The sequence below is a fragment of the Orbicella franksi genome, chromosome 6 (genome assembly GCF_964199315.1).
Source record: "Orbicella franksi chromosome 6, jaOrbFran1.1, whole genome shotgun sequence".
In the NCBI taxonomy this organism is placed as follows: domain Eukaryota; kingdom Metazoa; phylum Cnidaria; class Anthozoa; order Scleractinia; family Merulinidae; genus Orbicella; species Orbicella franksi.
In genome coordinates this window covers 5,199,129-5,217,383 of record NC_138150.1, presented here as the reverse complement: position 1 = coordinate 5,217,383, position 18,255 = coordinate 5,199,129, and the positions used below count along the sequence as shown (strand labels likewise).

General features: G+C 40.1%; 1 protein-coding gene and 1 pseudogene across 1 annotated transcript; both read left to right on the top strand.

The window, feature by feature from the left end:
* Nucleotides 1–946: 946 nt before the first annotated feature.
* LOC145489551 (EGF-like repeat and discoidin I-like domain-containing protein 3) lies at nt 947–5,560 on the top strand. Its single transcript, XM_081468530.1, has 6 exons — nt 947–998; nt 3,233–3,247; nt 3,927–3,997; nt 4,417–4,674; nt 5,220–5,361; nt 5,535–5,560. The coding sequence occupies exons 1-6, from the start codon at nt 947–949 to the stop codon at nt 5,558–5,560; spliced, it is 564 nt and encodes a 187-aa protein (XP_081324656.1).
* Nucleotides 5,561–5,843: 283 nt separating this feature from the next.
* On the top strand, nt 5,844–16,900 carry LOC145489550 (uncharacterized; annotated as a pseudogene).
* The last annotated feature ends 1,355 nt before the right edge of the window (nt 16,901–18,255 follow it).

The window sequence follows — 18,255 nt, the reverse complement described above, 5'->3', positions numbered from 1 at the left end:
GATGATGCAAAACAAGACTAATCAACTAAGTTACACTCAAGCAGTGTGCATGGATTAAGCCTTAAATTAGGAACAAGAACCCAATCAGAATGAAGTCGAGCAATAACGATATCATGCACAATTATGAACGTCACTATGAACAACATAACCAAGCCTGAAAAAAGGCGCGGTGAGAAAAAGAGACAATAGAATGCAAAGAAACCTTAACATAATTCGAAAACATCAGATGTGTCCCTTGTAATATCCTAAAAACGTTTGACCATATATTTCTTAATTTTCGACGACGGAAATAAGAAACAAGAACGACAAACAGCCTTCCAACCTTCTCCGGTCAGCCATGTTAGCATTTCCCAGATCCCTAAATTTTAGGGCTGTCGCGAGCAACATCTACGGAACATTTAAACATGACGTCATGCAAAGGCTGTTGAGAACTAAAAACAATTGGGAAGGCATTGGTGTGATTTGAATTCGACTGGAAGCTCTGGCTACAGTTAGGCCTGACGCCATTAAACTAAAGACTAATAACCAGAGTTAATGCTTTGATGTGACTGCAGCTATTATCAGTTCACACGTTGATTCATTGGAAAGTTGCTGTCGCATTTTGTTTTATTTGGTGAGTAGTGCTCAGTGGTTGACTTGCACCAGGGGTACCTCCATGAACACTGGAGTATATTAACAAAAACATGGCCAGAAAATATAAGGCATTTATTTCGCCTTTAGTTTTGAATTTAACAATTGCAAGTTATATCTATGGCTAAAGACTTGTTCATTCTACTTCAAACTTCCTTAACAACTCGGTTTGTTGTTAAGAGGTTTAGAAATGTATTTTGAAGGCACCAATGAGATCTTTTGACATAATGAAATTACCATAAGGTGTCGATTTCTTTAACTGAGAAAACGTCACAATCGTGAAACGCGTTAGTCTTCTCAAGCTCTCAGTGCCATGATGGACGTTAAGCTACACATTATTTTGCTGCTTCAACTTTTACTACCAAGCGGTAAGTTAATGTTTTTTCTTTGCTTGAACAATTACAGCAATTACAATTAATCTTACACTACAGTCACAAAAACAGTCTACGGAGTACGTATCTACGCACCACAATTTACACATTACATATTACGAACTTACAGTATGCTACTAACAGAAAAAAGGAACTTTGATATTTTAGAGTTTTAATTATACAAGTTCTTTTTAACTTATTTTCTCCAAAAAAAAATTTATTCGAATAAATAGCTTTAGTTTATGGTACCTATTGTGCTAACGTGTTCTACTGTTGTATGGATTGTACGTTTGGTGAGACATATGGGAGCTAAAACAGCCCTCAAATGCTTATCCGTGCTTTTTGCTTGGTTCTTGTTATCGATCTATATTTAAGGCTAGGAACAAAATACTGCTAGAGTCAGAGGAAACGGATATTTCCTCATCAAAAAATGTAACGCGCGTACGATAAAAAGGTTGCAGGGTGACAAGAAATTGATTTTATTTAGGCAAAAAAGAAACAGTAGGTTGTGTTAAAACTTGACTGATTGCAATTATTGCTTCCCCTTCCCATGAGACTAGTCAGGCTTATGAGGGTGATCCGGCTATGAATGTAACTTTTTGATTTGAAATTACATTTTATTTTTTTCCTATTGTGTGCATTTTCATCATGCTGAAGATACGTTGCAAGGATCAGGAGCGCAGCAAACCACACGTGTAAACATAAGCTAATGATAAGCGAGCGTATGTCTTGATTAATGTCAACACACTTAACGACCATTTTATTAAAAAGGCATCAAATCTGTCAAACCTACAGGGGGTTGGTTTTAAAAATGTAAACGGTTGTTGTAAAAGTTGCTTTAGCCAATCAACAAGAATGAATATGGTGGAAGTCTGTTGTTACTAACGGGAAGTTAAAGTAAAAATCGCTTTTTCCACTGAGCACCAATAACTTTCTGCTCTTCATATGCATAGTACTTGTAAATGACCTCCCCTCTTTCTAATTTTTTAGCTATTAACGGTTCGTAAGCGCAGAAAATATCAGCTTTCTTTGCATTCCTGCGAAGGTGGTTTGACTCCTAGGAGTAGCCTATTTTTCTTTAGGCAGTACAATAATTAACCAAATAACGTTTTACTCCTCCAAAGAACCAAACAAATTGTGAAAATTCTAATCTCTCTCTTAAGAAGAACAAATGAATCAACTCCATTTATACTTTTCCCCATCCTCCCTTAACAGGTTCCTTTTGAATTAATTTGAGTACTTGCATGGTCTTTAAAAGCTATCCCAGGGAAAAATACATTAAGGGAGGTATTGATAAGTTGTTTATCTACATGTACAGCATCTGGCGATCAGTGACATACCAAAACAAACTTGTAAGAAGTACTCTAATAATGCAATAACATTTATTTCACATCGCCTCAAGGAAGGTTTTGTAAAGCTTTGGAATAAGGAATGACGTGACGTACTTTTAATCTAATTGACAAAATAGGCGCATAGGAAAAGCAATAAACATAATGATCACTTTAACACAAACTGTTTTTAAAAGACAATACGATGACCATGTATTCATATAACTTTTAAATTGAATTTTAAATTGTTCTATTTTAATTTTCTTGTTCTTCGACCATTTTGATTTCAGAAGCTGAAAAAGAAAACCAACAGCGGTTCCAATTACCAATAGACAACGCATGGTCTGAAAAAACTTGTAGTTATAACCGTCACTTCTGAAGATGTATGTTGTAACATACGAAATTAAACCTCAAGTTAATACATTAATTTTTTTAGACCATGCGTTGTCAATTGGAAATGTTTGTAACTGCTGTTGGTTTTCTTTTGCTTCTATTTTAATTAGATTTAGTTAGTTTATTAATATTATTATTCAAGGTGTGTTTTTTCGGTATGAAGGCCGTTTCTAAACTCGCGATGCAACAGGAACCTGAATGCCTCTGTGTTGTTTACATCAACAGTTCACTGATACACATACTTATAAAAGAACTATAGAAATATATCATACATTTTTAGGAGAGGGGAATACTATTGAATAAAAAGAGGTTAAAATCAGGCTAAGAGGCATCTCTTAATATAAGTTAGGAGCTCTGTTACTAATTTATTAGATCAGGAAAGTATTTCCCCGCCCCACTGCAGAACATAAGGGATTTCTTGTATTGATTTGTACTTGTCTAGTCTCATTGCTATAAAGGTGTAGGTCTCTTTCACATTCTACCACACGCTGTTCTTTTTTCCTTCTCCAGGGTATGCGGATGAAGGTATGCATGTACTGTGAAAAAAGGAAAGTGTCCATTTTTTCTCACCAATCTGCTTTCATAGTCCTTAACATTTCCCTCACAGCTAGCCTATATTTTGATCGTTATTTATACTAGAAATATTGAATGTACAAATAATTGGACTGCATACATCAAGAAGATGTAAAATAAAAAATAAGAGTTTTAATTAATTCTGCTATTTTAAGAATTACACTACCTTTTCGTGCGTGTACAGTATTAAAACTACAAAGCTTAGTCAATGTTAATTCAACCAATTTATTAGGTACCTCGTCAAAATGAGCAGTTAATGTGAAGAGCGATTGCTATTTTGGACTCTCCAACTGACCACTCGAAATGTCTAATGAACTGGGAAATGTTGAAAACTATACCAGTTTAACAGTCTGCCGTAAAGAGTGTTATAGTTGAGTTAAATTTAGTGACAACACAAACTCAAGGAAACTACGGCATCGATTAGTTGTCGTAGTTGAAAGCTCCCCCAAGCCACTGCATTTTTACCTAAAGGTCTGAGTAAAATTGGTTTTGTAGTCATATCATGATCAATATTCATACTACAGTGCTTTAAATACTCATGAATTTATGCCAAAAAGATTTCTTTTACATAAAAAAGGCGCTTTGCTTGGTAATGGGTTCTATTGCACTTCACGTTTGTTAACACTTTTAGGTTGCCATGAAGAAGCCCTGGGAATGGAAAATGGGAAAATCCCCGACTCTGCCATCAAAGCTAACTACGAGGTAGATGCAGTACATATTTATACTTGTATACTCTTTGACGATACATCAGGCGGGTTAGCTCTCGACACCGTTAGTTATTTTTATCGTACCCAAATTTGGCGCGATTGTGATTCTTCTCCGGTAATAGTGTCAGTAGTTTCTGATCACGTGTCGTAGTCTTGAAGTCTGGCATTTTGAGGTTTCAAGTTAACCTCCAGCTAGTTGTGTCTAAATATTGGACAGGAGAGATGAAAGAAGAATCGACAGTTTACACTTTAAGACTTAAGAAAGAAAAACAGGGTTAGAAATGCTTAGAGGTACATTCCCCTGGTGCTCTTGAAAGTAAAAAGCTTGGCACAAGGTAGCTCAATTCCCTAAATAAGGGAACCCGGGCAATCAAATAATAAATTTATGAATCGACGCATTGTATACATTTGCAGTATAATGTAGCTCATGGAGCTACCAATGCTAGGCTAAATCACCGGGCAGGGAACGGCAAAACAGGCGCATGGTCAACTTTGTACCTGGAACAAGGACAGTGGATTCAGGTGGATCTTGGTGACATCACAAAGGTGACCAAGATCGGAACTCAGGGCCGAGAAGAACTGTATCAGTGGGTGACTGAATACAAGGTGTCTTATAGCTATGATGGCGGTTATTTTAAGTTTTACACGAACGGTCAATATGGCTCTGAAAAGGTGAGTTGAAACCAAAACATTTGGCTAAAGTCATGCAGTAATTCAATGTTTTGTTTGTTTGTTTGTTTTCGTGTTATCCTCTGGAGATTGAACTTCCATGTAACTATAGAAAAACAAAGTCTACGCTGGGCGAAGTTGTGCATAAAGGCCGGAGTTTATCCCGACTAACGACTAGGAGTATTTTTTCTCCACTAGTGGATGAGATGCCAGTCCTTCGAAGGGTTATCGCACTCCACCACCCCAGCATTAAATTTACCGGTACCCATTCATACACCTCGGTAAAGAGAGATATTGTCTAAGAACACAATCCAATTACCCCCGTTCAGGGCACGAACCCGGATCGCTCGATTCAAACTCCAGCGCCTTGCAATGAGGTTATCTCCACAAACGTTGTTATATCTGATAATTATTAGATATACACTCTCAATATCGCATTGTCCATGTCGATCTCCTTGAAATCGGTCGCTGATCGTGCTCGTCCGCTTTTGCTAAACGCTTTGTTGATACTCGCCGTTACGTACACGTGTCTGTTGTTATCACTTTAGGTCTTTCAAGGTAACAGTGACCGAGACAGCCTTCATATTAACACACTGGATCCACCAATCTATGCCCGCTACATCCGAGTTCAACCGGTATCGTATTATGGGTGGATGTCACTACGAATGGAGTTGTATGGATGTCGTTCAGGTAAGAATACGTACAAATAAATGCATGTATGACATAATCAAAATATCTTTCCGGATACTAGGGAGCTAAAATAATGACCGCGGCGACGCTAAGACCGAGGCATATAGACATATATGACATATATGTCACATAGAAAGTCATATATTTAACATTTGAATTTCCTTATTATCTAGATCTCTTCAGTCGCCAATTGTTCTAAAATAACCGCCCAAATTTAATATGTAACGCCAGTGATCATTTCCAAAAGAAAATGCAAAAAAATCGTCGTCGGGGCTCACGTTCACCAAAATTAGGAAAAGCTTTGACATTTCACGTCATATACATAAAGAGTTATACCGCACGTGAACCATTCAAGCAGTCGAAGGAAGAATCATTCCACCATAACAATTGTGCAGTAAGTTGGCAATAGATAGTCAGCAGTTTTTATAAAGGATATACTGCATAAATCACTTCTAAAATAAAACAAACTACAAATAAAATTCATGATTTCTCCTTCAGGTTTTCCCACCCCACAACCCCCTGCTTGCCAGGAAGGATTAGGTCTGGAAAATTACGACATTCCGGACTCCTCAATAACTGCTTCAAGCTATGTAGCTCCGGGTACAACTTTATATATACCGGGCAATGGAAGACTTAATTTCAGGCTTAAAGCTGGACACTATGGGGCTTGGGCAGCTGGTAATTTACGAGACAACAGTTGGTTTCAGGTGAATTTTGGGCGTTTCGTTAAAGTGACAATAGTGTCCACTCAAGGAAGAGACGATACTTACGAATGGGTGAAAAAGTATCGTCTGACGTACAGTTATGACGGAAATTTTTTCCGTGACTACCTGGAAGACGGTTCTGTCAAGGTAATTTTTCTTCAATCTAAAACCTAATTGTTTTTTATTTGTGTGTTATTGTGTTTTTGAAGAGTACCTAAGGTAGTCCCTCAAATTCGTTTTAGTTCACTCTTGGTCTTCAAAATCACAGGAAGGTCAAGAAATAGCCGATGATGTCACGAGTTATAGTCACGTAAAGAGCCCAAAGGGATCTGCACGCATTTTTATACTCTATTAAAGCATCCACGCAACACCAATGGCTCTAACCCCCAAAGAACTAAGTACGATGTCTAAAAACAGGTTGAGAATGATTACAGTGGGGATGAGACCCACGTAAGCTATCTTATCCTTCATCCACTACTAGTTTGAGTTTATTTCCAAGCGCTCTATTGTGTAGTCTTAATCAGTTGTGCCGTGTTTGTAATCAAGAAAGCATGTACTCTTTTGTTTTATTTAAGGAATTTGAAGGCAATAAGGATAGATTCTCAATTGTGAGTCACAAGCTAAAGAATCCTATTATTGCACGCTTCATCCGAATCAATCCATTGGAATACCACGTCTGAATTTCAATGAGGGCTGATTTCTATGGTTGTAAATCAGGTACGTAGCTGTCAACGTCGAATTAGTTGTAGAGTCAGCTGCAAGCGGCCGTATCAGTAGCAGTGTCAGCAATATTAGCGGTAGCGGCAGTGATCGTGGTAGTGGTAGTGCTCGTCGTACAGATCGTGGTAGCGGTAGCGGTAGTGGAAGTGGTGCTGGTAGTAGTAGCGGTAGTGGTAGTGGTAGTGGTAGTGGTAGTGGTAGCGGTAGCGGTAGTGGTTGTGACTGTGGTTGAGGCAGGGATTTTGATACAGTAATTCTAGTGGTAGTTGTAGTTGTTGTGGTTGCGGTTGTGTTAGTGGCAGTGGTAGTGCATTGGCAGTGCCAGTGGTAATGGTAGAGGTAGAGGCGGTGGTAATGGTAAAGGTAGTGGTAGTGGTAGTGGTAGTGGTAGTGGTAGTGGTAGTGGTAGTGGTAGTGGTAGTGGTAGTGGTAGTGGTAGTGGTAGTGGTAGTGGTAGTGGTAGTGGTAGTGGTAGTGGTAGTGGTAGTGGTAGTGGTAGTGGTAGTGGTAGTGGTAGTGGTAGTGGTAGTGGTAGTGGTAGTGGTAGTGGTAGTGGTAGTGGTAGTGGTAGTGGTAGTGGTAGTGGTAGTGGTAGTGGTAGTGGTAGTGGTAGTGGTAGTGGTAGTGGTAGTGGTAGTGGTAGTGGTAGTGGTAGTGGTAGTGGTAGTGGTAGTGGTAGTGGTAGTGGTAGTGGTAGTGGTAGTGGTAGTGGTAGTGGTAGTGGTAGTGGTAGTGGTAGTGGTAGTGGTAGTGGTAGTGGTAGTGGTAGTGGTAGTGGTAGTGGTAGTGGTAGTGGTAGTGGTAGTGGTAGTGGTAGTGGTAGTGGTAGTGGTAGTGGTAGTGGTAGTGGTAGTGGTAGTGGTAGTGGTAGTGGTAGTGGTAGTGGTAGTGGTAGTGGTAGTGGTAGTGGTAGTGGTAGTGGTAGTGGTAGTGGTAGTGGTAGTGGTAGTGGTAGTGGTAGTGGTAGTGGTAGTGGTAGTGGTAGTGGTAGTGGTAGTGGTAGTGGTAGTGGTAGTGGTAGTGGTAGTGGTAGTGGTAGTGGTAGTGGTAGTGGTAGTGGTAGTGGTAGTGGTAGTGGTAGTGGTAGTGGTAGTGGTAGTGGTAGTGGTAGTGGTAGTGGTAGTGGTAGTGGTAGTGGTAGTGGTAGTGGTAGTGGTAGTGGTAGTGGTAGTGGTAGTGGTAGTGGTAGTGGTAGTGGTAGTGGTAGTGGTAGTGGTAGTGGTAGTGGTAGTGGTAGTGGTAGTGGTAGTGGTAGTGGTAGTGGTAGTGGTAGTGGTAGTGGTAGTGGTAGTGGTAGTGGTAGTGGTAGTGGTAGTGGTAGTGGTAGTGGTAGTGGTAGTGGTAGTGGTAGTGGTAGTGGTAGTGGTAGTGGTAGTGGTAGTGGTAGTGGTAGTGGTAGTGGTAGTGGTAGTGGTAGTGGTAGTGGTAGTGGTAGTGGTAGAGGTAATAGTAGTGATAGTGGTAGTGGAAGTGGTAGTGGTAGTGGTAGAGGTAATAGTAGTGGTAGTGGTAGTGGTAGTTGTAGTGGCAGTCGTAGTACTCTTTTGTTACTTGAATCCTTGTCCGTCAACACTCTAGATGCCTGTATTTTTTTGCGTCGACTTTCATTTTTGTTGTTAAAGGTATTTCTTTTCACATACAACAACAGCCTTGTTTCTCCCGTCTTGTTTTCTTAGGCTTCCAAATACCTCAAGAGGTCAGTTGCAAGGATCCACTAGGGATGCAAGATAAGTTAATTCCAGATTCCGCTATAACAGCCTCCACTACACTGGCCCCTGGGACTTTACTGTACGCTCCTGGTAATGCTAGGCTGCACTATAAGGGAGGAGTTGGACGTTATGGAGGCTGGATACCAGCAGTGAGTGATCATAGTCAGTGGCTTCAGATCAATTTTGGAAGAGACACACAAGTGACTGGCATTGCCACGCAGGGTTTTTACCATGCGGTTTACTATGTCAAGAGTTACACGCTTCAATACATTGATGACCGCGGTTTTCTTCAGCAATATCAGCCAGAAACACATACCAAGGTAAATATTTTGGTGAATATCTATACAATACAATTGAATGACTTTATTTCCAAGTTGTAACTACTAGCTGCCGACTGTCCCTGCAGGAGGACAACTGCAGTGTAATTTACAATCGAATAGATACGGTAGTTGAGCGTTGAGTGATATCCCAAAACATGGCTGCGGAGGAGACAAGAATTTACAGCATTAAAGCAGTAATTACCACATTAAAGTAGTGATTAGAGTCAATTAATATCTGATCTAAGAGTGCTAAAGAGGCGTTGAAGGACTTCAACTTCTCAAAATAGAGACACGGCAAATAGTTGGTTTCCTTCAAAATGGTGTACAAAATTTGCAAGAAATTGCACGAGCTACGATTGGTCATTTCATTCCTCAAGTTCGTGCAGAAATGATGGGATATTCGTTTAATAATACACGTAGTCTAGGCCTTTTAAAATTGTACAGTGACAAAAATTACGTTTCAGTAAACAATTATTCTTTTTAAGACTTTTAAAGCCAACAATGATAAAGACAGCGTTGTCAAATATGACCTGATTCCACCAATTACCACAAGGACCATAAGAATCATTCCTGAGGCCTGGTTCATTCTCATCGCTTTGCGTGTAGAGCTGTACGGATGTAAAGCAAGTAAGAATCTAATACTTTCCTTAATTAGTAATATGGCCCACCTTTATTGTACAGTCCTAAAAAAACTAACACACCCGAAATCACCCTATAAATAAGGTTGGCCAACTAGTTTGTTACCTCGCGCTACCTTTCTGGAATACTCATCTCCTCTACATTGATATTTGTCATTATTGACGTAGATGTGATTAGCTTCCCATCAAGTGACACAGCCAAAGTGTAAAATTCCATAATCATTACACACTAAAGCATCCATTGCTGAAAGAAACCTACCGTGCCATATAATGTTTTTCCAGATAATGGCGGGTACTCTCAGTGGGGTGATTGGACTGAGTGTTCCGTAACTTGTGGTATTGGTCATCGCTATCGAAGACGTTATTGCACAAATCCTCCTCCAAGCCCTGGTGGTAAGGATTGTTCTGGTCTGGGACCTGATACCCTCACAGAAGAATGCAACAGTGGAGGTTGTCCAGGTAAGGAAATGATCGCGAGACAAAGCATAACGTTCGGATGAGTTAGAGGTTTCCATTTCTCCAAAAATGATGATGATAATGATGATGATGATGATGACGATGATGAAGACGATGACGACGATGAAGATGATGATAATGATGATGATGATGGTGATGATGATGATGATGATGATGATGATGATGCTGATGATAACTTTTAGGTCTCAGTAGGCCTCGAGCATGACTTTTCTCTGACGGTTCAACAAGAGGAAGCAACGCTGTCTATCGCTGATAGCCAGCAAAGCGACGTGTAACGTCATCTGCGTTGCTCTACCGCGGTTATTGACTGTGACGATTGGGTCGAATTCGTAATCTTAGTTCTACAACTTTGCTGACAATGTCTACGACTACCTTAAACAGACGTTGCTTAATTTAGCACAAGCTGTTGGTGAAAAAATCGAGCAATTGTTTACTTGCAAAAATATGCAACTAATCCATTGACTTTATCGTTTTGAGAGGTCCGATTCGGTTCTTCTTTTTTCACTTCTGTATAGTAAATGGTAATTACTCAAATTGGGGACCGTACGGCGAGTGTTCAAAAACGTGTGGAGGTGGGGTGAAGACACGTAAGAGGACATGTACCAATCCGCCCCCCGCAAGCGGAGGAGAAGACTGCAATGTCCTTGGACCTGACATTTCTACCACGGAATGCAATATCCAGGAATGTCCAGGTAAAATGGAAAATCAATAGAGTCTGATTTTAACTTTTTAACTTTTAATCCTAAACTACAAATCTCAAATAAATAAAAGGGATCTTCATAGTCCCCGGAGTAACATTTGCAAAAACTTCTTTCTTGCAGTACAAAATTCTTTCACCCATCTTTACTTATTTGATTCACAAGTGAAATATCTATCAGGACTAACAGTTGCTAAATTGCAAGTTCCTAGCGCCTTTGACGTAAGCTATTGATGATGCTCTGTAGTTCATAGATAGCGTCCGGCCTCAAATTTATCTTTGAGGACGCTAGATCTTGCAAAAGGTATTGATGATTAAAACTTCATCGTTTGACGCAGTTTCTGAGCCATTTCCTGAGAACCATAAATAAACTCAGATTTTGCTTGCCTTTTCTAATTAGAATGACTGTATTCGAGATGCAAACAATGAATTTGTCGAAAATCCCATCAAAATCGTTCCCCATAACGTAATTAGACAGAAATACAAGACTGGCTTTTCCTCCCTCGCCTTTTATAGTTAACGGTGGTTACTCGGATTGGAAACCGTATGGCGAGTGTTCGAAGACTTGTGGAGGTGGGGTAAAAACGCGAAAACGAACGTGTACCAATCCACCACCGGCAAATGGAGGAAAAGATTGCAGTGTACTGGGACCCGACAGTGCTACCAGCGAATGCAACAATCAGGAGTGCCCAGGTAAGGATATGGACAATATCATCGCCTACATTTGGTTCATCTTATCAGCGACTTCGAATTCTCGCACCTCTGAAAGCAGCTGGACTAAAACATCATGATAAAGAAAAACCTTTTCCACAGTGGCTGGGAGAATATTGTTGAAAGCTAGGCTAGAGGCTAGAGACCTGAGCTAGGCTATAAAACGTGCAAAGAAAGATCCTTCCCACAGTGAGGCGGGGAGGGGATTGTGAGGAGCTACAGTGTAGGTAAAGCGTTAGGCTAAAAAACATGCATAGAAAGATTATTTGCCCAGTATGGATAGGAGAGGATTGTGAAGACCTATTGGAGGCTAAATGTAAGACTCCTACGCTAGGCTAAAAAATATACAAAACACGAGCCTTTGGCCAGTGTTCCAGGGAAAAGGGTTTCGAAGCATCCTTTCGTATTACTTAAGGTGTTGGGATTCCATTGTCATAAGCAAAAGACATTTTAAAAATACCTGATTTTCTTTCACATTTTTTCAACAGACATTGAAGCCACCTTTTTTATAAAAGCTATTTTGACTTTTATCATTTAATTTCTTCTCATCAAAGGTCTGCTTTTTTAGTCATTTTTTATTCTTATTTTCTTTTCTTTTCACAATTTTTATTGTAATCGGCGCAATGGGCAGATAGAAAATTTGGCGCTTCGTAAGAAAAAAAAAAAATATTATGAGTACATAGAAAGAGATCTTCGCAGGTAATTATATTTTTGTTATTTATACTATGAAACATTTTCGTAGTGAATGGTGGTTATTCAGATTGGGGACCGTACGGTGAGTGCTCAAAGACCTGTGGGGGTGGGGAACAGACGCGTAAAAGAACGTGTACTAATCCACCACCATCACATGATGGAGAAGACTGCAGTGGACTTGGACCCGACAGTTCTAGCAGGGAATGCAACAATCAAGAGTGTCCAGGTAAAATAGACAAATAGCGACCGTTAAGTTCCATAGGGTGACTACCAGCGACCCCGTGTCACTCATCCCACGAAGAAAGCAAGGACCAAAATTCCACTGAAGTTAGCACATCGCGAAACTAAGGACGCGCAAAAGTTACAACCCTCTGTAAGAAGCGACAACTTATCTGGACGTATTGTTAAAAAAAGTAATGGAAATACTAACAAATAGCACATATCTTGTAGGAAATACCTGATGTAAGCAACCCCCTCCATTTTTGTGTTCACAACTCCATTAACATTTTTAAAACACACAATATTTTTTGAAGCTGTGTCATGCCGCATACTCCCTCCTTTAAACTCCACCAGCCTCCTACCCTGCCACAGCCCCACCTCATTATAAAAAGATCGGTCCACGAGCACGTTTCGCATACAATCATTCTTTATGATTGTAAACACTATTCCGTGATCATGCAACGGCCAATTCTCTCATTGGGATCAGGGATTCATCATCTTGGACTGGATGTTTTTTTTTTTATGAATACAACTACCATGATTCCCTGCAGGCGAGTCTCGTAGAGGGAATGGGTCATTCGTTGTAATTATTATTATTATTATTATTATTATTATTATTATTATTATTTTTTATATATATAGTAAACGGTGGTTATTCAGACTGGAAGCCGTACGGTGTGTGTTCGAAGACTTGTGGAGGTGGGTTGCAAACACGAAAGAGAACATGTACCAATCCACCGCCTTCTAATGGCGGAAAGGACTGTAGTGGACTGGGACCCGACAGCACTACCAGGGAATGCAACAATCAGGAGTGTCAAAGTAAGATGAAACTTCTTTGGTTTGACATTATGTGATATTTGTCAGGCGGGCATGGGGGCAGCTAGGCTTGCCAAAATAGACAGCAAATAGCGAGAAGATATAAAATCATTAACTCTTTCATTTTAGTCTCGTTTCTGAAAAGATTCTTTTTTTCAGTAGCTGTTATTGCAATTATCAGACAAACAAACGAGGCAAATTTCTTTCCTTTCCAATCGCATTATTATCACTTTGCCTTTGCCGATGACTTCAAACAAGAATAAATGTCTATATCTGATAATGATTTGTACTAGTAGTTTATCAAAGTATTTTAACAAAAATAAAATTTGTCAGAATATTTTTATTTATGTATTTTTTTTTTTTAATGACAGAAACTTGGAAGCCAGTGGGATGCTACCAAAACAGAGGACGAGCTCTGGGTGAAATCCTGTTCAAATTTAAACGATTTGGCAATATGCAAAAGAAATATAGGCAATGCGTGACCACGGCTACCCAAAAAGGAATCACGCTGTTCGGTTTAGATGATACCAGATGCTGGACTGGCCAGAATGCTGCAAGTTCATATGGTATTTATGGAACTGCTGTAGGGAGGTGCGGCTCCACCAAAGGCGGTTTGCGATATGGCTTCTTGGCATCAGAAATAGTGTTTGTTTACCAAAAGAAAGGAGGTAAAATAATGGGGCTAGATGCCTGTTTTTTTGTTTTGTTTTGTTTTTTTGCAAACGTAATTTTCAAAGTATTGTCTAAATATGAGTAACCGAGTTTGAATGTCTGGTATTAATTAGCATAGATTTTTACAATTTTTTTCTCCGTTTTCTCCTTAACGTTAGCTTTGATTTTGAAGATTTATGTAACAGTGAAGACTGTCGTTGACCACATTTCCAAGCACTTCGAATTTCATCAAAAATTCTCCGCTACGTGGTATATTTTCTACTCTCATCTCGTTGTTTGAAAATGTGGTCAAACACTGTCTTTTGTGTTTGAAATGTTACACCCAATCAAAGGAGAACTACTCCTAGGGTTTCGTAAAGCGAATTGCAAATTCCCAAACAAGGCGGACTACATGTCCTGTACAGTCCTTTCCTTACTGTCCTGATATTCCTAACACTGTAACTGTAACTAGTGTTCACAATTGGTTATTTTTAAAAGCTAAAAACTCCGGCGCTTAATAAAAGTTCAGTCATTCATTCTTTTAAAGGTGACTGGGAACCTACTGGTTGCTACAACAACGTGTCCCCTAAAGAAGCTTTCGCTTTGCCTGAATTATTTGACGACAAAGTGAGCGCTAAGGATCCTGATGCAATTTTCAACTACTGCAAGGGGAAAGCTGAAGCGCTTGGCTACAAGATTTTTGGAGCAGACAATGAGAGTTGCTGGTCAGGGGATGACGCCAAGAATACTTATAAGAAGTACGGGGAGTCCAAACTATGCGAGTTTAGTAAGAGGACCGGCAATGGTTCGGGAAAGACGGTCAACGGAGATGTGTTTGTCTACGAATTGGCCTGAGGTTAGCTGATAACATTAGTAGCAGATGTCTTCATTCATGCCAAGCTTTTAACTTTCCAGCAGGTTGCAGTGGGGGAGCGATTTCACTCCATCACTCCTTCACTCCTTCACTCCTTCACTCCTTCACTCCTTCACTCCATCACTCCATCACTCCTTCACTCTTTCACTGCTTCACTGCTTCACTGCTTCACTGCTTCGCTGCTTCGCTGCTTCGCTGCTTCGCTGCTTCGCTCCTTCGCTGCTTCGCTGCTTCGCTCCTTCGCTCCTTCGCTCCTTCGCTCCTTCGCTCCTTCGCTCCTTCGCTCCTTCGCTCCTTCGCTCCTTCGCTCCTTCGCTCCTTCGCTCCTTCGCTCCTTCGCTCCTTCGCTCCTTCGCTCCTTCGCTCCTTCGCTCCTTCGCTCCTTCGCTCCTTCGCTCCTTCGCTCCTTCGCTCCTTCGTTCCTTCGCTCCTTCGCTCCTTCGCTCCTTCGCTCCTTCGCTCCTTCGCTCCTTCGCTCCTTCACTCAATCTTATGTGGCCACCCAGCCAAGTAGGAACCCTGCCGAACAGGGCTTAACTTTGTTCAGCGGACTAGAAGCAGTGCTGTCCTTGTGGCATAGTGTACGCCACTCTAGGTTGGACTTTTAAAATAATTTTTAAGATATCTCAATAGGTAACAAAGAAAAAAATTACTGATACTGGCTGGGAAAATAAAGAACGAAAATAAATAGGAATGAAAATGAGAGGTATTACTTGCTTTGGTAATCGGACATGAAGTGGTACTTTCTTTATAATTGTCTTGGTCTCTCGGACGAGGATCACCGATAACTTCATGAATGTTTTCAACGGTGCCACATCTCCTCGTGTATTCTCTTGCCGTTACGTTTTGAAATTTTAACAATGCCAGTGGGCTTTAACTTTAACTTAACCTACGGATTAAAACGATTTATACCGAGAATCCATTTTCGAAGTTGAGTGGCTCATAGCCACTTTGATTTGTGTAAAATTAGGTTCTTAAAGCTTTAATAAAAGTCATACGCACTCTATGAGTGAGCCCAGTAGTTGGTCTACTGGGCACCGAAACATCTGCAAAGTGCGGTTGACCTGAATCCTGGTCGACGCAGTGGCTTAGTAATGTTGTGTAGTTGTTACTCTCACGGTGCCTCTCTGTTACTGGGATATATTCCCGTGCCTGCAAATTGTCAGGGCAAGCAAAAAATACTGGGAATTAGCTTTCCAACTGCACCGATGGGCCATGCAATCACGTTCTTCGAATTCCAAGAACTAGAGCGAACCGTTAACTCCACGTGTTATAATTGCGGTCAACTCTACTGAATTTAATAACCTGCAGTTGCTCTCACAAGCTAGTTTGATAGCTATTACAATAACTGATAAACTGCAAAACCCCTCATTTATGGCTTCTAATAGACCACGAATAGAAGGAGATTTAATTGGGAGGACCTTGTCCCATACCTCATAGTAACTACTTTTTGTCAGGTGGCAGCTCTCGTGAGGTCTCACATGAATAGCTCGATACACCTTGAGATAACGATAGAACAAATAACAGAAACAATGACCCTGGCCCCAAACCAATAACAGACGATGCATTACGAAGGCAAAAATAATAACAAGCTTACGAGAACTGCTACACTCGCGATTACTTTCCGCTCGACTAATTATATATTTTGGGTTATTTATTCTTTTCACAGGACTTGGTGCTGAGTGGATTGCCAAACTGGAAATAAGGCAGACGTAGACAAAGGGGTGCTGGTTTTATTCATAGTGTAATCGAGGTTTTTGATCTCTGAAAGGCACCTTATTACATGAAATTTTCGCGACACGTTAATTTCGTGATTTAAAAAAAAAAAATCGAAAAATTAAAGTGACGCGAACATAACATGACGCGAAAATTAAGTGACTCACATTATGTTACTGTTGGCATATAGTTCCGCCGTCGCGTTTTGTTAATTTTGACTTATTTTTACCTTTGAATGAGTCGGTTTACTAAATCCCCGATTAAATTCAAGGAAATAAATTTTGCGTTACCCAAAAACTCGAAGTTAAAGTGATTCAAGATAGGGAATATTCGCAAAATCACAGAATTTAAGTGTCGCGAAATATGGGCACCTCAAAATCGCGAAATAAAGTGTCGCGAAAATTTCATGTAATAAGGTAGCTTGAATTACTGGTGTTTGGAATGGTGACGCAAGAAAGTAAATTGTTTCTCGCTAATATGCATGTGTGGAATATTGTATCTGCACGTAACTTAAAACGGCATTGTCTTAATCTAAGGGTAATGAAAGGTGTTTGAATAAACCTGCTGTGGTCTCGAATCAATTTTTGTCTTTGTTGCCAGCCCTCTTTCACCCCCAGCTCTCCCTCCGCTTTCACGCCTTCTGGAATCCAAGATGGTGGCTATTCACATAAATCTGTAGGAGATACCTGATGTAAGCATCCCCCTCCATTGTGTGCCGTGTTCACAACTACATTAACTCATATCATGATAAATTATTATTTTATTTGAAGCTATGTTTTGGTGCATACCCCGCTTCCTCGAAGCCCACCAGCCTCCCATCTTGTAACAGCCCCACCATCATCAAACAAAAGTAAGAAATCTGCAATGACGGATATGTGCGAGTGTTTATCAGGCAACACAAAACTCTCTCAATTACCTCTTTTCACAAGCCAGACGAACTCGGTCAAGTAGTATTCCTAGGGTGGAAGCCTTTGGAGCCTGAAAAGTTAGAGCCGGGTCGTTGTCACACTATCTTGGGAGTTGAGACCTAAAATGGTCACTTTAGTACTGGGTATAAGCTAGAACAAACACTGGATGTGTTACCCGTCAAGAAAGAAGGTACTCGAATCAATCCTTAAGAAATATTTCAACAGAATGAGAGAATACAAGTGAATCTATGAACGATGATATATTTGAACTGCCGAGAAAGATATGAAGACATGATTGATCATCGCAGTTATACACACAACGTAAGCAGTTACGTTGTGAAATTAAAGCCTAAAAAAGAAAACTTCAGGCCAGAACGGGGTTTGAACCCCTGACCTCTCCGGTATCGCAGAGGTCATGGCCCGGGTCTGAATCCCGTTCAGGCCTGATTTTTTTTTTTTTTTTTTTTTTTTTTTCTTCAGGCTTTAATTTCACAACTGCTTAAGTTGTGTGTATAACTATGATGATCAATCATGTCCAAAATGAGTGAAATCGAGATGAAAGCAATGTTTTTGTTTTTGTTTTTTAGTTGGCATCAAAAGTAAAGAGAAAAGGCATAAAAAAGCTAACGAAATTAGTGAAGGTGTTGTTTTGTCTAAATGTGTGCGCAAACATTCTCTCAAGAATGGGTGAACATAATAGCACAGAAGGTGGAACTTTGTGAAATGAGGAAATAAATTTACTTGCAATTTCCAACTTTTCGTGTAATTTCTCATAATAAAAACCCCTCGCTTGATGACCTCACCCCTTTCCATTTGATTGCCAATACGCCTAAAAACTACCAGTTTCTTTTCAAGGACGGTGCCACCTAAATACAAAGGCAGTTTTCCCAATTTAGGAACATATGGAAAAAGGAGATCTTAGCAAAGGCTATTGGAATCTAGAAAGAAAAGTGGGAATAGCCACGCATTTTTCCGAGATAATTTGCCTTGAATATCGAATAAAATGCTGATGTCAACATTTTTCTAAAAAAAAAAAGGAAA